Source organism: Desmodus rotundus, chromosome 8 (assembly GCF_022682495.2).
Source record: "Desmodus rotundus isolate HL8 chromosome 8, HLdesRot8A.1, whole genome shotgun sequence".
Classification (NCBI taxonomy): Eukaryota; Metazoa; Chordata; class Mammalia; order Chiroptera; family Phyllostomidae; genus Desmodus; species Desmodus rotundus.
Window position 1 is genome coordinate 125169490 of NC_071394.1, and position 20977 is coordinate 125190466.

The 20977-nt window shown below is 49.1% G+C and overlaps 1 protein-coding gene across 4 annotated transcripts; it reads right to left on the minus strand.

The window, feature by feature from the left end:
• Nucleotides 1-1702: 1702 nt before the first annotated feature.
• Nucleotides 1703-17177, minus strand: CX3CR1 (C-X3-C motif chemokine receptor 1). 4 transcript variants are annotated; one of them, XM_045200176.3, is made up of 2 exons: nt 17024-17177; nt 1703-4932 (listed from the first exon to the last, which is right to left on the minus strand). In XM_045200176.3, exon 2 carries the CDS (start codon nt 4921-4923, stop codon nt 3853-3855), a length of 1071 nt encoding a protein of 356 aa, XP_045056111.2. In that variant the 5' UTR covers nt 4924-4932; nt 17024-17177; the 3' UTR covers nt 1703-3852. The 4 variants fall into 4 exon arrangements, with proteins under 4 accessions (XP_045056111.2, XP_024421895.2, XP_053786350.1 ...); XM_024566127.4 differs by lacking the exon at nt 17024-17177 and adding an exon at nt 15338-15521; XM_053930375.1 differs by lacking the exon at nt 17024-17177 and adding an exon at nt 10490-10595.
• Nucleotides 17178-20977: the final 3800 nt, after the last annotated feature.

Genomic DNA, 20977 nt, shown 5'->3' on the forward strand with positions numbered 1-20977 from the left:
AAATACACACTACAGCACCATTAACTATAGTCACCGCAGGATTGGTCTGTGTTTTTACCAAAGTGAGGGAGGAGAGTCAGTGGACAGATAGTCAAGGGACCTACCTGTTTCATTAATTCGCTGTGTGACTTTGGGCCAGAGTCAGAAGGCTCTCTGAGCCTTCTTTTTCTTACCTGCGAAATGCGGGTTTGGCACCAATTATCTCTGACTCCCCACAATTCTATGATTCTGGGACTGAGAAAAGCAAGAAGGCAAAGGCGAGCTAGTATGAGTTTCCTCATCGGGAAAGTTTCAATCGAATAAGAAAAAGGCTCAAAGTAGTTGCCACCAGGTATTTGAGCTTGCTTTGCCAGGCCTGTGCTGTGAGCACTGGGGAGGTAAAATCTTAGTACATCATCATAATCCTAGCAGGTGGGACTACATTTATTCTTATCTCCAGGTGACAAAACTGAGCATCAGTGGCGTTAAATAACTTGTGAAAGATCCCTGGGTTAACACGTTGGGACTCCGTTGCAGATTCTGCTGTCTCTGGGGTCCGCGTTTCCCTGTGCTTTTGGGAAGCCGGGAGCTCAGAAGTGGTGGTGTGCCTGCCCAGTTGCGTGCCAGGGCCGACCGCTCCATTCAAACGTGCTCTCCTTTACTCAGACACCGGTATCATTGCTACACAGGGTTTCGATTCTAAACAAACTTCCTTGCTTTCTCCCTGTTCTGTCTTAGGCAGCATAATTGAATAATTACATGTTTCTTATCATACACACGTAATTTTCTTCTAGAAATGAAAGCGGTATGTCCCTCTACTTCTGTTGCTCAGCCAAAGGAATTCTTTCCCTCTTCTTTGGAGTCCAGAAATAAGTTTCAATTTAATTAAGTTTCGTGATTCCACAGCTGGAATGAGGATGAAGTAATAATGGAGCAACCTGGGGAGCACCTGAGAAGAGTTCCGTTCACTGGCTGTTGGAGCCAACGCTCCAGAAGGTTCCCAGCACCCACCCCGCTCCCAGTGCCTTTCAGTTTCACACTTTTCTCTTCAGAGCCCCAGGCTCCCGCACACCGCCTTTACCTGTGCCGTCCCCGTGCTCTAGAGTGCCATCCCCTCGCCTGCAGAGCCCCTTACCCTTACACACTCGGTCAGGCGTCACTGCCCTCCTGTTACCAATTAATGCAAATTATGCTGATTTGTTCACTTCTCTCACTTAAACGTGGAGCACTGATGAAGCGTCTCGGGCAGAGGCCTGGTCTCACTCGTCTTTGGAACAACCCGGGATCTGCGCTCACGAGTTGCGTAGGATATATACTTAATAAAGGTCTTGTGATGGGCTGCTCTCACCTGCTTCTGTCAGCAGCTAAAAAGTTCCCGTGCCCTTTGACCCCGTTGTCCCTGTGGGGTGGAATTTACTCAAAGGAAATAACTGAAGAAGAGGAAGGAAATCACACAGATATGTATCTGGTAAATATTAGAAGTAAGTGAAATGTTTAATATATGTTATTAATTATGCTATTACAATTGTTTCCTTTGACCCCCTTTTAGTCCCGTCTGCCCTGCATGCCCCCTCCTACCCGCATTCCCACCCCCCTTAGTTCATGTCTATGGGTCGTACATATACATTCTTTTAAATATTTTTTAAAATTGTTGTTCAGGTACAGTTGTTTCCATTTTCCCCCCACCACTGCCCCCAACCCCAGCCATCCCCACCTCCAACCCTGCATCCTACCCCTCTTCGGCTTTGTCCATGTGTCCTGTATGTGTGTTCCTTGACAACCCTTCCCCTTTTCCCCCATTACCCCCCCCACCTCTGGTCACTCTCAGTGTGTTCTTTATTTCCATGTCTCTGGTTCTGTTTTGCTTGCTTGTTTGTTTTATTGGTTAGGTTCCACTTACAGGTGAGATCATGATATCTGTCTTTCACCACCTGACTTATTTTACTTAGCATAATGCTCTCCAGATCCATCCACGCTGTCGTGAAGGGTAGGAGCTCCTTCTTTCTTTCTGCCGTGTAGTATTCCATTGTGTGAATGTATAGTACATGATCTGGATGGGACATGTTTTCTTTGCTCATTGAGTAAACAAACATACTGCTAAAGAGTTATGGGAAGTATAACAGTGAGTCGAATGCCTTTAACAAGCGCACAACCTGGCAGAGACTTCTACAATGATGACCACGAAACTACGGAGAAACAGAGAGCTGCATGTGGCCTAATGCTGAGAGAAAGAAAGCAGATTACAAAACTGTGCGTTAGGACTGCAATTCTAAACACGTGAGGGTGTGAACAAGCTCTGGATGAGCAGAGGCCAATTCTGTGTGGTTGGACTGTAGATGACATTTTCTTTAGCATTATCAGAGTTGTTTTTCAAGCTTTAAAGTTTTACATCATTCTCAATGTTTACTGAACAAAGAAAGCTGCTCTCGAAGCCCTGGCTCTTTAGCTTGGCAGTGGCCTGAATGATGTGGTTATCTGCAGACGGGCAGGGGTTTGCCACAAGACGATTGGGAGGGAGTGTTCAAGGCAGTGTGGAGGGCTGGGCCGGGGTGAGGGGCTGCTGTGCACCCAGGAGTGTCCACTGACAGCCAGCCTCCTCTGTGTCTGGGCTACTCTGTGCAGCCGACCTGAAGGGTCCTCGGGGCTCTGTCAATGCCACAGCTTTAAGCACGGTGCCAGGTGGGGGGCAAGCTGAAGTCTGGGAGCCATACAAGAGTGTTGGAACCTGCAACAGTTGGTAGCTGGTTCTTTATGTTGGAAACAATGCTACCAATGTGAAAAGTACCATTATCTCTATTGTACCGATGAGAAAACTGAAGCTCAGTTGGCCCTAAGCTACCCAGTGGGTAAGCGATAGAGAGCTGGAATTGGAAACCCTTCTCTGTTTGGGCCGGGGTTCTTTTTATTTCTCTCCTTGGGCCCAGGAGCAGGTGAAGATACATGAAGCCAGATGGAAGACATCTGGCTGACAGGGTGAGTGGAGTCCTTTGAAAGGAGGAGGTAATGGGGAATCTCTTGGTGGGACCACATGATGGAGGGGCTCAGACACCAGGCATTTGAGTTTGGACTTGAGGCAAGTGGCCTCTGGTAATGGGGAACCTCTGTAGGTTTGGGGACATGAGAGAAGGAGTCTATTGAAGAAGAGGCTAGTAGTGTGGACTGGCTGGTGTGATTGGAGGAAAGGCTGGGCCAGCCACATGGTAAAGTTGGGGGGCAGCTCTTGTTTTATGTGATCAAGACAGCACCCACCCCTCCAACTTCTTGTAAATATGTCTTGTTGAACCTCTAGCCATAAGATTGGAACAGAAACTGCCATCTTATCAGTCCCTTGTCCATGGACACCACCACCTGGTCCAGAGATGGGCATCTGATACAAACTTGGCCAATCGGAGCCCTTCCCTGGGAATTCTGACTTGAGACCAGAGAGGGAGGAATGGGTCGCAGTCCCTGTCTGATGACAAAGCTGTGCTATGCGAGTCTGGGCGCTCTGTCACCACTCAGAGATTTGAGAGTCAGAGGGGAAATTCTGGCTATTTTCAAGCCCAGTTTCCGTGCACTCTGAGGGCTCAGCCCCCCCTTGCTGTTGCCACAGAGTGAACTATGCTCACCCCCTCCTTTTTAGCTAAGCGAGTCTGAGTCAAACTTTTGTCGAACAAAAAAGCCCCAACTTTTGCAGTAAGAGACATGCCCACCCTTTATCATTCAAATGTTGAGCACAATTTTCAAAAATACCTTAAGGTGGTTTGGGGTGGGGGTGGTAATTGAGCCCATTATTTCTTGCATGTAAAAAAGAAAAAAAAAATGTCCTCCTTTTTCAGTGTCAGACTCGGGAGACCCAGGCTCTCCGGAGGGACCAGGTCTTTGGGGATCTCTTCAGAGAGCTATGGACGCATCTCCGTCACTGGTGCAGTTCGTCACATTGCTGCTCAGCACACTTTCCCTCCTGCTCCTTTGTGATTCAGAAGCGGGGAAACTGGCATGGACGGAACCGCCGCACACAACAGCCAGGCATTTCCTATACACGTGGTGAAGATATCTTCTGAACTTCTCTCCAGCAAATGCGTAGATAAAGGGATTGAGACAACAGTGGATAAAGGCAACTGTCTCGGTCACATTGAGGGCCAGCTTCAGATCCCGCTTCATGTCACAACTAGGAAAGAAGTTGTAGAGGTTGAGCGTCTCTAAGAAAACCATAACGTTGTAGGGTGTCCAGAAGAGGAAAAACACAATGACCACCAGAAAGATCAGTTTGATGGCTTTAGCTTTCTTGTTGTTCTTGCAAGAAAACAGTGTCTGTATGATTCTGAAGTAACAGTAACTCATGATTAGCAGGGGGAGCAGGAAGCCAAGGATATTTACTTCTGTGTTGCGGAGCACAGGCCAGATACCCTGCAGGATCTCAGGGTAGTCCCCAAAGCATTCGTTTTCTGTGAGTTTTGTGAACATGAACTGGGGCGCTGCCACCAGAACGGCTGCTGCCCAGACGCCCAGGCTGATGACAACGCCGTGCTGCCCGGTCCGGTTGTTCATGGAGCTGGCGGCCAGGACAATGGCCTGGTACCTATCGATGCTGATGATGGTGATGAAGAATATGCCCCCAAAAAATCCAATGAAGAAGAAGGCGGTAGTGAGTTTGCACACAGCGTTATGAAAGCCTTGTTCCCTTACCTGATAGTGAATCCAGAAGGGCAAGGTGACTACAAAGAGCAGATCGGACAAGGCCAGGTTCAGGAGGTACATGTCGGTGATACTCTTGGGCTTCTGGCTGTGGGTGAGGGCAAACACTACCAGCAAATTTCCCACCAAGCCAAAGGCAAAGACAAGGGAGTACACGATGGGCAGGAAGGTGGTCCCGAAGTCCACGACGCCCCCCAAATCACAGGCTTCCGCATTCTCATCATACTGAAAGGCTTCTGAAACTGATTCAGGCAAGAGGGTGGGCATGGTGAGGGCCTGGAGCAGAAAGGAAAACAAGGAACGGCGTGAGTTCTCAGAGAAACAAAGTTGGAATTCTGTCTGTTTCTGTACATAGGCACACTGTTAGGAACAAATATTGGTTGGTGTATAACCAATACATTTCCCAATGTCACACATGCCGTCTCGTTGTATCCCCACCCACGACTATCTCCGATGGAGGCTGTAACTGACCCCTTTGACAGAACAGGAAGCCAGGTCTCCAAGAGTGACTTGTCCAAAGTCACCTGTTCAGTGGGTTGCCCAACATTTGAATCTAAGCTTTTTGAAGCACAAGACAAACCTTTGTTTTTCTCATATTTTTTTCAAAGTTTCTCCAAAAGTAGCTAGCTGTACCAGTGTGTGGATAGGGGAGAGAGGCCCGTGGGCAAGGAGGTGAGGGGTGTAGCCCTAATTTACACTTCTAGTCCCAACCTCCCAAAGCAATTCTCTACCCTGTTCCCTCATTCCCACCTCTTCCGCCCTCTGGACCTAATGTCTCCTGCAAGAAACTGAGACTGGAGAGAGGCCCCAGACACTCTCCAGAGCCCTCAGCAGACCCACACCCAGAAGCCCTCCTCTTTGTTTTCGGGAGCCATTTTTTCCCTCTTCCTCTCAAAACCAACGAGTCCTTCTCTTCCGTAAGGTAAAGCCACAGAATCACCTGCTGTACGGTGACTACCTTGTCTTGATTTGCCCAGGACTTTTCCAGTTTTAGCACTGAAAGCCTCCCCTGTCAGAAATCCCTGCCTTCTAAGCAAACCCAGATGGTGGGTCATCCCATCGCCCCCCGACACGAGCAGGTGTTGCAGTCCTCCAGGCCTCTGCAGCCGCCAAAAGGGCTACTTGGTCCCAATTAAAGGCTGTGCTCCTCCTGCTGAGCCTGCGAGGCTCAGCCACTTCATAATTAGCACCCCCATACTTTCCTTCCAGCCGGCCCTCCCCACTCTTCTTACTTCCTGTTTCCTCCTGAGCAAAAATGGAAGGAGAAGGCATTTCTGCACAGGTTGGGAAGTAACACCTGTCCCATCCCCCCTCTCCTCCCCGCCAGGACTCACTCCTCATTCATTCCAGAGGCTGCAAGAGCAGCCTTGAACGAACGCTGGTCCCCGGGGCTCCTGCTCTGCCTTGTGATACCACAGACAGGCACCTCAGAAACCCCAACCATAGGCAGGGCACACCTCCTGGTTGTCACTGAATCCCTCCCCACCACAACTAAAAGTAGTGCTCACACTTCTTTAGCCAAGGGAGTTTTCACACCCCTCTGCTTCCTTTTCACGATGGCTTCACTCAGTTGGTGAGGTGCCAAGGTGAGGGCCCACCCACCCATGCAGAGATGGACCCTGCCTTGCATCCAGGCCCATTTCTGCGTCTGACCCAGACTCTGCCAGGACCAAGTGGGCCAAGGCTCCGACCTGGGCCGTCTTGGGCTGGGAGGGAGTTCTCAACCCCAGCAAAAGTCTATGCTTTCTTTGCTTTAGGCTGCAGGGCCTTTTTCTCAGAAAGGAACCTCTGGCAGTGACCTTAATCAGTAACATTTCAGCTGAACCATATAAAATGGCTGATATGCAACCGTGTTGAATCACACGAAACTCAGTTTTGAATGGTGCAAGCTGAGACAGGGGAGACAGGAGTCGCTACTTGGAGCCCGTGGCCGGTTGCAGATGCTTGTCTTCCCAGACATGCAAATGGGAGGGCGTGCAGTCAGGCCCTTGATGGTCATAATTCGGGATCCTGGGGCAAACATCCTTCTCCCTCCCCTTTCTCCCAGTGAAAGGAGCCGGCATGCTGACCTGGAGAGGAGGCCAAGGTTGACAGAAGTCATGGTGTAGCTTTTGGGTGCTTGCACTCCATCCTGCAGCCCAGGAACTTTGTTCATTTGGATGGGCTTGATTTTGCCAAATTTGCGTGAGTTGGGTTTGATTTCCACTCTTGGTACTCACTGTGCCTTACACACAGGGACCTCCTATAAAGCTCCAGGCAGGTGTCCCTCGGTCATTGAGGAGAGAGAGCAGGTGATGGGCGGGGAGAGTGAGGGCTACAGACTTGGGCTCTCCCGAGGTGGTATCCCTTGTGTGCCTTCTCTGACCTAGTGACCTTGGGTGACCTTGGAACTTCGGGGACTCGCATTCCTCACCTGCATGATTGGGGTCCATGCCCATAACTGCCCACAATGCCGTTTTGAAGTGAGCACCTGGCACAGTGCATTGCATACAGCAGACACTTAGTAAATACATTAGGTGAGAAAGCAGAAGCACTTTGGACTTTTGGAATCATCCAGGCTCCCTGTGGACTCTCATGTTTCTTCCACTCCTATCCCAATTGTGGGTATTTGGTCTGTAAAGGATATTTTATTATTTTTCCCCTGAAATAAAAAATGTTTTCTTTACAGATTTTTTTTTTGTGGAGGGAGAGGGTGGGAGGAAGAAGGAGCAAGCCAAGCTTTACTTAGCTTTTACTAAGCTTGCAGACTCACTGACAAACACTCCACATTATTATCTATTTAGTTCTCTCTGCAGCTCTGAAGGGAAAGCCCTGTGTTTAATTCACTGCCTTGCCGAATGGCTCCAGGGATTTTCGTGATGACAGGGAGGGGAGGCCAGGACAAGAGCTGGGAGACGGTAGAGATAGAAAGAGACAGTTGACTTCCAGTCTGAGTGGCAAGGAGGTCCAAATGCAGCCCCTCACCATGCTGAGGGCCCTGGCTCAGGGCAGCCACATGCACAGGGATGCTTTTTGTAATTGGCGCCCAGACACCAAATAAGCCAGGGATATTCCTGGTTGGAGGGGTTCAGCATCCATTCAGCGAGAACATAGAAAGCATCCATGGGCACTGGGCTCAGCACGGCAGGGGGCACATGGAGAGATCAGGCAGGCATAGTCTCAGCCTGGAAGGGGTTTGTCATCTCAGCAGGGAAGACTTCACATGGACCAAGACTTTAATAAGGACTGAACGCAGGCGTGTGCCCATTTATCCTTAAGATGAAATGCCATTTCAGATATGCTTGGGAAGGGGTGATTGTGCCTGACTGTTGGCCTCACTGCTTATTGCAAGTAAGACTGGTCAGTCAGGGGCATCAGTCTAGCTTGGGACCACTCCCTGCCATCCAGAGGGTCCACTCAGGTGAGGGTTCAGCTTGCTGGTAGCTCAGCATTACCAGCAAAGACCCCAGAAGTGTCCCAGCTCCCACTGCTCTGCCTCAGCACTTGCACATAGTAGGTGCTTACTCAGCATGCTGGAGTCTTGCTATGAGTAATTCTACATGGTGATACAGAGGAAGGGATGGAGGAATACAGCTTTCAATGAGCTCCTCAAAGCCTAATATTCCAATATAATAACAACAGTGTGTTGTACATGCTCAATAAATGGTAGCCAACACATAAAAGGATTATTATGTCCATGATAAAGTAGATGCACTCAGAGAGAGTAAGCAACTTACTTAGGGCCACACAGCTGGCGTGTGGCAGGGCTGCAGTTTGGGCCCAGATGTAACCAGCCTCAGAATTTTTTCCCAACTTTGCATTGCACCCCATTCCCCTGTCCCAAGACTATGGGTTCCTAAGAGAAGAACGGTGGGTGTCCTCTTCAGCTCTGTAGGCCACTGTTCAACAGAGAGCGAGATCTGGCACAGAGCAAATGCACAGGAAGGAACACTTATAGAAGAATTAATATTGTGTCCTACACCTTCATCCCAAAGAGTTCCATGTGAGTGGTGGCAACCGCAGGCCTTCACTTGCCCCATTCCCAGAGGCGCTCACAGGGTACATGGGTGTCCTTCTGATCACGGGCCAGAGGCCCTTGATCTCTGAGAGCTTAGTGGGTCCCTAGCATGTTGAATGAATGAATGAGCAAGTGAGTAAGTGAATGAGCGAAAGAATGAATGAAAGGCCTAGAGGAGTGAAAGAAGAGACCCATCCGCCTTCCGATACGGAGCTCCAGGAGACAGCACAGGCCCACCAGCTCTCCAAAGAGAAAACAGCTTAGAAAACACAGTCACTCATCTGGACACGCTCCTTTAGCGCATGGCTGTCGGACATAGCTGGTCTTGAGACAGATGCCAGCATGAGCAATTTCGGCTCCTTCTTCTGTGCAGATGTCAAGGCCCAGCTGCTGCTGTGACTGCGTGACTCGGGGGTGGCCTGGGGTTTTACGTGGTTAGGAAGGGGATTTGCAGTCTGTCTGAGCCCTCGAGCCAGTTCAAACCCAGCCTTGCTAGACGACAGGCTTGGAGCATGTGAGGGCAACGTTTGCATCAGAAACCTGACTGTAGGTGGGATTTCTCCTTCACTGAATTATTCCATTGAACCTGATAGCCCGATCAAGGGACCTTTTTAGGAAGGGTGAGCCTGAGCTGGGTGGACCTCTTCTTTCTGGATCCAGGATTGGGAGGCGAGACTGGAGATAGGGCCTCCCGGCAGCAGATGGGAGTAGGGTTGGTCCGTGGGGGTGGCCTTCAGGGGAGGTCAAAGGGGTGTTTTGGGGTCAAATGGGCTTCCACTTAGGCTGGACACTGGCTTTCCTGGTCCCTGAGGACATCAGAGTCCAATGAGGTGAGCCTCAGCTAGGTAGGTTTCACGTGGACACAATTGCAAGGGGAAGGATGCATGCCAGGGTGAAGTTCATGCAGACTGCCAGCCGAGGCTGCTCTGCACAGCTTAGGGCAGAAGCCAGCAAGAACAATCTCCTCTGGACTGGTCTCGGGCCTCCTCACACTCTCTTCCATTACATCAAGATTTGACTAAACGGTGTTGAGCTTTTAAAGAACCTCCCTCTTGCCTCCCCTGCCCAGCCTTTTCTACTTCCTCTGGTCTGCTTCCTGTTCTCAAGCCCACTCATTTTTTTTTTTTTAACTTTTTTTTTTTTGGTCACCATTACCCACTGTTTTCAATCAGCTTCCCTTTTCTGCACTTCCTCCCTTAGGTAGCCCCAATCCCTGGTCTCCTTCTATCTAATGTTCTCTTCAGGTTGTGTCCCTCTTTCTTTTGGTTTCCAGTTCTGCTTACAATTTGCTAGATCCAGTGCATCTTCTTCTGTGTATTTGCTTGTTTACCCTCCTTGGTCTCTGTTTATGACTTTTTAGGCCCTTGAGTGAAAGCTCGGGTTGAGGTGCAGTCTAATAAAAAAAAAAAAGCAACAAAAACTAACAAAACAACAACCCGTGAGGTTTAATTTCTTTTTCCTTTGGAGCAAAGGAAACTAGAGAACTGCTTGAGCCCTGACCCCAGCTTTCCCCGGGGGGAATGCCTTTGTGCCGCTGCTGTTCCGGAACCGAGGTTTTCCTCAGAAAGCCCCTGGTTAGAGGGCGAAGAGGCTGCCGCTCCTGGGTGCCTGCTAGGTGTCATGCTCCGAACAGACGATCCCTTTTCATTCTCTCCACGGCCCCACAGGAGAAGCAATTACCGTCCCCCCTGAACAAATTAATTGACGGCTGCTCAGAGAGATTTGGGAAACTTGTTTAAGGGAGCCACAGAGCCAAGATTTGACCCCAGACATGTCTCTCCATTCCCCCGGCACTGCAGGAGGCTTTCCCTCTCGGAGGGGAGATGTACGGCTTACTGTCGGCTGCTTCTCTGGAACGGGAACCAGCATCCCATGGAAAGAAGATGCCCGCGAAGTGAGCCTGAGCACTCTTCCTGGGGTTCTGCCTTCTGGACTTAGAACCTTCTGGTATTTGACACTCTGTGAATCGATGGGCTGGAAATGGAGGACAGGGGGCTTGTTTTCTGCCTTCAAATATATTGTGATGCTTTTCAGAGCCATCTCTAAGGGCCTGGCCTACTCTGGTATGTTCAATTTTTCAACAAGAACCAAGCAGAAGGAAGTCTTTCCCTCCCTCCCTTCCTTCCTTCCTAAAGGGGAAAAGAGAGAGAGAGAGAAAGATACATAGACTGGCTGTTTTCTCATATGCACCCAACTGGGGACCGAACCTGTGACCCAGGCATGTGCCCTGGCTGGGAATCAAACCCACGAACTTTTGGTCTACAGGACAATGCTCCAACTAACTGAGCCACAATGGCCAGGGCAAGAAGGAAGTATTTTTGAAGAGCAACATGAGTCCTGGGTCAATGAAAGTGTGACCTGGTGTCGACAGAACTGGCTGCCCAGCAGCCCACCCAGGGGACATGAAGCTTCTGGACGTGCAGACTACCAGCCAGCAGTTCAGATGAAAGCTAGAGAAGTTGATTTCAGGCCCTGACAAGTCTTGAACTTCAACTTGTTCCAGATGGGAAGGTTCTCCGTCTGGTCCTGACCCCATGCCCCCAGCTGTTTGGGTCCCTGAGTTTTATCAGGTCCTACCTGATGCTTTTCCCATTTACAATGACAGCTGTTTTTCTTTTAAATTAACATCCTCCCCTAGGATGCAGGAAGAGCTAAAATATTAGTGTCCAGCTAATCTTAACTAAAGTATGGTGACATTAAAAAAAAAAGTAAAACAATTTTCATGAAAAAATTTCTCCCTGTGAAAATAAAGGAAGAGAATCCTCCTGCTTCCTTTTTCTTAGAATGCTTCCTTTAGAAAACATGTAAGTAGTCTCTCATTTCTTTGAATGGAGTTATGCATCCTTCTGAAATGTGATTGGTTCTCCTGTCAGCTTTATTACTCAGGACTGTCTTCCTCAAGGACCTGGGAGCCATCCCTTGGAAACGCAAACATCAAAAGACAGTCACCCCCTGCCCCCTCCCCTCCGGTCTCCCCCTTCCATGAGGAGTTAGCAGCGGGGGTGTGCTGCCCCAGGTTGCATAACTACCTCTGATCATAACGATATGAGAAGTTTATTTCTTCTCTGGTTGGAGCCCATTAGCTAACAGCGATGGTGACCGCAGTTACCGCAGTGAAGTTGGGGTGAGCCGTGTGTGACTGACAAGTTTTCTTACGTGAAGGCTAGTTTATCTTGAGAACATGTGTGTGAGGGGTCACATCTGCTTGGCTGTATGAGGGGTGAGAGTTTTCCTTTTCTGTCTTTACAGTCTCTTAGCGGGTTGCCGAGTGATATACATCCTGTTCTGGTTTCATGCTTATTCAATAATAAAAGCGTTTTCTCTCTCTACTCTCTTTGTGGAGAGGTTTTCCTGGATTGGACTGGAGAAGAGTTTGTTTTTGGCTCTATGTCCCCAACACAAGGCACTCTGCTAAATGCTGAGGAGGTAGAAAGGTTTAAGATATAGTCTCTGTAAAATCTTATTATTGTTTCGTAACAGAATAAAAGTAAAGTTATGGGAAATCCAAGAACTGGACTGTTTTCGCTGAGTCTTAAAGGCTGGAAGGGGCTTCCAGGTAGACAGAGATAAAGATGGGAACTGGCAGGTGGGGTTGAAGCCAAAGGCACTGAGGATCTGAGCATGGTGTGGGGGTGCTCTGGGACCAAGGCTGGGCAGAGGGGGTGTGACAGAATATGCTAGGAACAGAAAGACATGAAGATGCTGGGGGTTAGAAGAGGCGGGTTTGTCCCCAGAGCATTCAGGAAAGTCCAGTTTAGCCTGAGTGCAGGGGTCCAGGAAAGATGCCAGGAGAGCCAAGACCAAGGAGGCAGAGTAGTCTCAGATTCCACGCTAAGGAACGATAGGGAGAAATTATAAATGACTTTGAAACAGGCCAGAAAAGTTACTGGTGTCCCATCTAGCACGCCCTTCTGGGCCACCTCCCCCTTTAATTGTCCGAGCTGATTGACTACTCTGTAAGTTGTAACAGACTGGTAGCATCACCGTGATTCTTGCTGATGGGACTAGAAACCACGTCTGGTGGGGCTGCCCTCAATAACTGCTTTGCAGAGAGGGACCAATGTTGCGTTTGTCTGTGCATTTAGCTCAGCACTTCTGGAAGTGTCTCATCTGTGCCATCGCTGAGGCTGTGGCCTGTCCCTGCTCACTGCTGTCCAGGATGCCACCATCTGTGTGCGCCACGCCTGCCATCAGGCTGTGGCAATGCACAGCGGGCCACTCAGTTTGAGGCCACCACAAACAACATTTGTGCGCGTGTGTCTGCATCCCCGACCACATGGGTACATTTTGGAAACACGGACCAAAAGGCAGATGGCTGCATGAGCCTGCACATACAGGGGAGGGGCAGCCAGGTGTCCCACATCCCAGTGGTAATCCTCTAGTTTAGCGGGGCACATCTAGCGGGTATAAGTAGAAGAACGAGCAAGGAGTAATGACCACAAAAGTCAGGATCGTAGTGACTTCTGGGAGGGGCGGGAGGTAGTCAGGAAGAGACCAGTGGGGGCTGCTGGGGGCTGGCCTGGATGTCTCCATTTGTAGTAATTTGTTAACCTGCACACTGTTCTTTGAGTGTATGTTTCACTATACACACAGGTTTAAGGAAAAGGCAAAAAAAAAAAAAAAAAGGCAGGGGGTGGGATCTGGGAAGAAATTTAAAGAGACGTAATACAGGTTTTCTTCCTCCCGAGGCTAACAATCCAAAACAGCTGTGCTTTGGCCAGCCCTAAGGATGAGGGGGTTGAAGTGCTCCCTGTGTCTGGGGAGCCACGGGAGTTCTAGCCCCTGGGCAGCCTGCACGCTCTGAGCCCCCAAAGCGGCCAGGCAGCGTGAGGGTCGGGCTCAGGCTTCCCTTGGTGCTCCTGGGCAGACTCGGGGGCTCAGGAGAATGTAAGTGCTCGGGATCCCCGGACTGCGCTGCTGGGAATCAGGACCAGTCCTGGGAAAAGTCAGCGGAGGCCTGGCCTATGCTGCCTGGCTCATAACTGTGACCTGTTGTGGGACACCAGGTGTGCCCCTTCCTGCCGAGCTTGTCTGCTGCAGGTGCTGCTTCTAAACATCGTCAGGGGGAACCATTTGAGCCTGATGAAAACGGGGGAGCTGATGTCTCCGTCCCAGGTCAGAGGTTGGGCTGGGGAGGAGCAGCTGCATGTCCCAGGTCTCGGAAGTCTGTTTTTTGAGGCTGGGGTCTCTGACACTGCTGCCCCTCTGAAGACCGGCGGAGGTGAGGTGGGGTGCCTCCTACGGGGTGGGGGAAGGGTGGGGAGGGAATAGAGGTGGTCCTGCACTGGGTCAGCACTGGCACGTCCCTTCCTCTCCTGCCTCTCACATCCTCACTCGGAAGCAGCCAGTGATCTTGAATTGCACAAATTTCCTGAGCCTCAGTTTCCCACAATGCCAAAACGTATTGTTTCTTGAGCACCAAATATGGGCCAGGAAATGTGGTTGGAATTTTATATACCACGCCTTAATCTTCACAGAAACTCAACCTGGACCCATCACCTGGTTCAAATCAACTCCTGGCTGATCTCCATTTTAAAAGCGGGGCTTGAGGCTTAGCAAGGTCAAGTGCAGAGCCAGAGCTTTGTTCCAAAGCCAAGCTGTTTCCCCCGGACCCTCATCTGTGAAGTGGGGAAAATGACAGTTGTCGAGCCGGGGTATGGCTGGCATGTGGCGGACACATAGTAGGTCTCCCTTCCCAAGGGCGTGGGGAAGAGCCTGGTCAGCCTGCTAGCGAGGAGGAATCTCACGGAGCCCACTCATAGCTCCTTCTTTCCAACGACACAAAGGTCCTGAACCCGAGTGTCCTCGCCATGATTATACCAGTGCATGGCAATATTGAGCATCACGCTTGTGCCAGCAATTTATTAATTAAAGTTGTTTTCATTAGAAATGCAATGGGTGCTCTTTATAAAAAGATAGGTACACGAAAATGCATGGAAATAAAAGGGAAAAACAAAACTACCTATAATTTAGCTTCCCAGACTCAACCACAGCTAGCTGTTAGCTTTTTAAATCAATCTTTATGCATGTTTTTATATTCATATGTTCATAGGAAGCATATTTAAAGGCAGGTGCTGTTTTTATTATAAAAACTTTACTTTTATTATAAACTTTCAGACATACACAAATGCAGAGAGAACCCCCATGCACTCCTCTGCCAGCTTCAACACCGAGCTCTCTCGGTCAGCATTTCATCCGTTCCCCACTCGCGTCCTGCTGGATTGTTTAAAAATGGATCCAGCCACCATAGCATGCCACCCATAAACAGTTCATTGTGAGTCTCTAAAAGAAGGACTCCTTTCTTAAAAAAAATAAAACAACAACTTCCACATGATTTCTTACTGTAAAAAGTTAACAATAATTCTATAATATCATTCAGATGCACTTTTAAATGCTGCTGCTTTTTTTAGTTAATCCCAAATCATGAGCGTTTCTCCATGCACTTATTAATGCATGTGGTCATATTCTATCACATTGAGAAAATCATAAATGATTTAATCACTCATGCCCTCCCGCCCCACCAACTCCTTAAGCACCTTGAACATGTAAGCTGGAACATCCTCAGGTAAATGGTCTCCCTTGTTGGCATGTAAAGCAAACCAGCATCATTACCCCACTTTGACCTCTGACCCCAGTGCCCCACCCCACACACCCACAGGTGCTGATCGAGTCCTCTGCTCCTACCTGGGCTGGGCTTGGGAAGGGAACCTCTGGATGTGCCAATCAGCCACCCTGTCCCACGCAGACTCTGCCAGAGAGCATTTCCCTTTTCTTTCCCACTGAGGGCATCTTTATGTGCAAAGTTAACCAATAGTGTCTGGTTTCCTGTGAGGTAGGTTATGTCTAGATGCTGCTTCAGGCAGCCTTGAAAGCCCAGGCTGGAGGCCAGCTGATCACAGAAGGATCTAGACCACCCGAGCCTGGGGGCAGACCAAGAGGGGGCTGCAGGGACAGATGATTTGGGGGCTGTGTTTTTTACCCAAACATGGGTGGAGGGCGGGGACAGTGCAGCTCTCTTTAGTGGCGTGCCTTTAGGCAAGCCGAGAAAACCCACGAAGCATCATTTTCCTGTGCAAAGCAGGGAGCCCATTTTAGTCACCGGACAGCATCGGGGTGCAGACTCACTGAGCTGCAGCTTTCCTCGTTACAGTGTGGTCCCAGCTGAGAGCTTATTGGAAATGCAGCACCCCAGGCCTCACCCTAGACCAACTAAATTTGACTCTGCATTTTTGTGAAATTCTTCAGAGATTGGTAAGAGCATTGAATTTGACAAACGTTGGCACAGGAAGCACCTAGTCAGTGCCTGGCACCTGGTAGATGCTTAATAATTAAGTTTTTATGCACCTCTCTCCTTCAAGGCATTTGGTGGCTCCCTCTACCCTTCTGCCAAGTTACCCCAAGTTACGTACATGATAGGCAACCCGGCTGGGATCCCTGCCATGCCATCTCTCACTGCCGCCACTGCCAAAGCTGGATGGGTGCCCAGCGGGGACCTGACTCCTCCAGGGCACATTCCTGCACCCTGTCCCAGTCCACTTGTTCCGAGGCAATGTGCTTCTCTAGCACCATGGCCTCACCAGCCTGATGCATGTTCAAGGCAAATACTACTTCTGGTCTGTCCCTGAGCCAGGGCCTAGCCAGGGTCTGGCCCCAGGAGGCCCTCCGTGCACGTTGATGAAATGATCATGATCCCTCCCAAGCCTTCCCTGGCTCCTCCCTGCCCACCTGGCTGCCTGCACCCCTGCACTGCCTTCGCTCTGGTCGCTGTGGTCTCCTGAGGTCAGGGGCATCCTGTATGCTCTCCACCGTGCTTCCTCCTCAGTCCTGTCCCGGCCAGCCCAGATAGAGCTGTGGGCTGGGACTGCAGTGCCGCAGGCTCGAGGACTAGCTGGCGTTTGGGGAAGCCCACCCCTGCTTTCCTTCCTTTGTTCGTCCCTGGTCTTGGTGCCTTTGACTCCCCTCCTACTTCCCTGAATGCTCCTTTCTGGAATGTGGCCAACACCCTTCCTCTCCTCTGGTCACATACTCTTCGGGGACAACCTCACCTACACCCTGTCAGTGGCTACCTCTGAGATCTCATTCCCACGTCTCTGTGTCCAGCGGGGCCTGTATGGCCTCCGATGCCCCTCCGTGTCCTTCACACCTCTTGTCATTCACCCCAGTGACTATTCTCCACCCCAAGGCCAGGGAACCCTTTCTAGAACCCAAACTGCTGACTTAAACGCTCCAGGGGCTCTGCTCACTATAGTTCAAGTCTCGGCCTGTGAGCATGGCCTTGACGTGATCCCCTCCCCTTGGAGGTTCCCACTTACTGCAAGCAACCCCGGCACCTCCCAGAGCATCTCCCAGCCAGCGCATCTCCCTTCTCACCAGGCTACCAGGCTTGGGATTCAACCATACCCTCCTTGGAAGGTAACAGCTAAGGCTTTCCTGTTGCACAGATGTTGGTAGAAGACAGGACTCTGACTCATGGCCCAGCCAGCAGCCTATTTGTGTCAGTTCCCTTTCCTCCCCAATCCCGCAGGGTGACGCAGTGGGCCAGGCCGACACCTGCACACGAAGGAGGATGCATGATAAGAGAGGAACTCAGGGCTTGGGCACTGGGCATTTTAGAGCAAGCAGTGAACAAGCCTGAACTTTGGAGCAGAGGGAGACCTTGCCTCCACCCTCAGACTACAAATACCACCTTGAGAAGTGACCAAGGAAAGAGTGGCTGGGGCTTTGCATGCTGGGGCACTCGGCCGCCTTCCCACTCCTGCCCCGCCTCCTCCAGCCGCCGTGAAGGCGGCTCTGGCTCTGCCCTGGGCACCTTTTCTTTCCTGGGTCCCTGTGCGTCCCTCCCCAGTCCTCTCATTCTGCATGCTGCCCCATTCCTTTGACCAGTCTTTTTTAAAAAATTATATTTATTTATTTTTAGAGAGAGGGGAAGGAAGGGAGAAAGAGAAGGAGAGAAATGTTGATGTGTGAGAAGGAACATTTATCTATTGCCTCTCCCACACCCCCAACCAGGGACCTGGCCCGCAACCCTGGCATGTGCCCTGACTAGGAATCGAACCAGGGACCTTTTGGTTTATAGGGACTACACTCAACTCACCAGTCTCATCCCTCATTTTCCCAGCCCCTCTGGCCCCACCCTTTGTCTGTGGTGTCCCTTATGAAGGGTAGCAGACTATGCCACCTCTAAAATACACCACTTTGGCATATTGATGATTTTGAGCTGTAGGCACTTAAAAAACAGCAAATGCAGGGAGAGGCTCTCTGAACTCCTCCTAGCTGCCTAAAGGCAGATCCTCCGAAAGGAACTCAATTGTCATAAACTTCCGCCCACGGAGTTACATCGACCAGGAAGATTGACTCTTGTTGTAGAAGAGACTGGAAGTTGGCACCACACCCAGACAACTCGGTCACAAACTATCAGACTTCTCATCTGTCCTTCTAATGGCCCGTTCATCTTCTCTAAACATCATTTACCCTCACTCCGCCTTCTCTCCATTAAGCTGGTATTTAAGCCTGAATTCTAAGCCCCCCTGAGGAGTGACTATGGGTCCTAGGCCATGTTTCTCTGGGTATCTCCCATGTATATATGAGGTATTGATGTTAATAATCTTCTGTTTGTTTTTCTCTTTTGAATCTGTATTTCACTATGGGGTTTCAGCTAAGAAGAACTTCTTTAAGAAGGGTGGAGGGAAAATGATTTTTCTGGCCCTACAGTTCCTGGTGACACAGGGGAGACCTGTGAGGCAGCCCACTTGCTCAGAGCCTGCAGATGGGATCCTGGGAAAATTGGCTAAAGCCAGTGAGGGCAAAAAATTGTTTTTTTTCTCCCCTACACTTGTTTACAAAATCTTTGCCACCCGCCATTTCTCTTCCAAGTGAGACAACAACTGCTGACAATGGCCTGGTTTCTGCTGGGTGCAGGGATGAGGACCTGCTAGGCTGGTTTAGAGGCAAAAGCCACTGCAGAGAAGCTGTGAGGATAGTGGGACCAGCCCCCGCAGTGCGGACTGGAGACTTGGCTTGAGTAAAGCTATGTGAGAGAGACACAGCAAAGGGAAGTAAGGAAATGATCTTGCCTTGAGTGCCAGGTCATGGGGAGCATTGGGAATGACCATAGCAAACCGTTACGCAGCAGGGTTACGTGCTAGGCAGTGTTCTCAGTTCTCTATGCACGGGACTTCACGTAACCCAATGACCCCAGAAGCAGGTAACGTTATTATCCTCATTTTACAGGTGAGCACACTGAGGCAAGGAGAGGTTATGTAACTTGCTCAAGGCCACACAGCTCATATGTGGCAGAGCCAGGACTGCAATTTAGCATCTAGGTTTCACGGTCAATGCTGCACATTCTTAGTGGGGGTAACACTGCCTCCAAAGGGGATAATGATGGTTCTTGTGCTTTACCTCTAAAGCACAGCTATGCATACAGAACATTAACAGATAGACGGCCCCATGTTGTTAAAATTTCATGAGACGTGGTTAAGAATGTAACGTCTAAAAAGACTTACTGAGGGATGATAATGAAAAAAAGGTTGAGAAACCCTTGCCTACGCTCTTACTCAGGATACTCCTCTGCATCTCCTGTTTAAGCCTGGGGTTAGGGAGTAACAGGAGGAAAACAATAGTTTTAGAAAGATACACTGGTGTTGGAGGGATGTGAGGGAAATATGCTGGAATAAAAGGGAAGGGACCAATGTATCTCAAGTGTTTCTCCATGCCTGGCTGTGCTGGGTACATTGCCCATATTGAGTTTTGACCTTCACCTTCAAGATAGGTGTTATTATTTCCATTTCAGATGGTGACATGAGAAAAAAGCAATGGGTCCTAGGCCACACACACAGCTGGAAAATGGTCAAGTCAGGATTTGAACTTCCTGACCTGTAATGGTGGATCCCGTGGTGACTTGGGTCATTAGTTGACCCACCCTTGGGCTCTGTGCTCATAGAAAGCCAGCCTTTCAGAGCAGCAAGGCCCATCCTGGGTGCAGCCAAACCCAAAGGAGATAGTTACAGCTATGGATCATTTGTAGCTTCGAACAGGCTGCCTAGAGCTACAAGTCAGCCTGTAGCTCTAACCTACAAGTCAGAGCTACAATGTCAGACAACATCTGACATTGGCTTACGCCAGCTTCAGACTGCATCAGATTGGTATCCAGAAGGAGAACCCAGCAAGCAAGCACTAAACTCGGCTAGACAAATTCTACTTTATTCTTTTTTATTACCAGTATTTTTGTTATTTTTGTTTTTGCATAGCTTTTTATCATTTTTCTTTTTCTTCAACATTTTCTTATTTTTCTCTATTTTTTTCCTTCAAATCTCCTATTTTACTCTTCCCTATTCTTACTCCAATTTGCTTTCTTCCTTCATTTTCTTATACTTTAAATTTTTTTTTTTCATACTTTGTTCTTTTGTGGTGATTCCTTGTTTCTATTCCTTACTCTTATTGGTTCTCCTTCCTCAATCCACTCCTAGTCATTTTTCTTTCTTTCCTTTTTTTTGTCTTCTTGTGTTTTTTTTTTCTTACAATACTTTATTTCTCTTTCCACTTATATTATTCTTTGCTCTTTTTCCATTGATTTTGCTGTTTTTTTATTTGTGTGAGTTTTGTTTTCTGTGTTGTTTTGCCTTGTCCTGTCAGCACCTATATGACAGTGCACAAGATGTGGTGGAGGTGGAGTCTCTCAGTCAGCCACCTGGAGGGGAGAACCCACCAACAAATGGGCCAAAACCAATCAAGGCCCATATACAACAGGAAAGCCCACATAACCACACAAGGGGTATTCCTAGAGCATCCAGCTCAGGAGATCAAGGCGATTACACCAGTGAGTCCCATAGAACTCCTACCACATAAGGCCACCCCATGAGCCAGGGAGTCAAAGCAGATAAGATATGCAGAAACAAACAAAAGGAGTCAACTAAAATGGGGAGACAAAGAAACAATCCCCGAATGAAAGACAAGGAGGAGTCTCCAGAAAAATAGCTAAATGAAATTGGGGGAAGCAATTTTTTAGACATAGAGTTCAAAGTAATGGTTATAAAGATGCTCAAGGAACTTAATGAGAACTACATAGAACTTAGTGGGAACAACATCATCATGAAAAGGGACATAGAAACCATGAATAAGAACCAGTTGGAAATGAAGATTGCAATATCTGAAATGAAGAACACACTAGAAGGAATTAAAAGCAGGCTAGATGAAGCAGAGGATTGAATCAGTGAATTGGAAGACAAGGTAGAAAAACACACCCACTCAGAGCAACAAAAAGAAAAAAGACTTAAAAAGAACGAGGATGATTTAAGGGAACTTTGGGACAACATGAAACAACAA

Coding starts and splice junctions, on each gene's coding strand:
- CX3CR1 (XM_053930375.1), bottom strand. CDS start 10,522: ATGCTGGTTCCCGTTCCAGAGAAGCAGCCGACA. Junction 4,933..10,489: donor TTCCAGAGAAGCAGCCGACA/GTAAGCCGTACA, acceptor TTTCTGCTCCAG/GCCCTCACCATGCCCACCCT.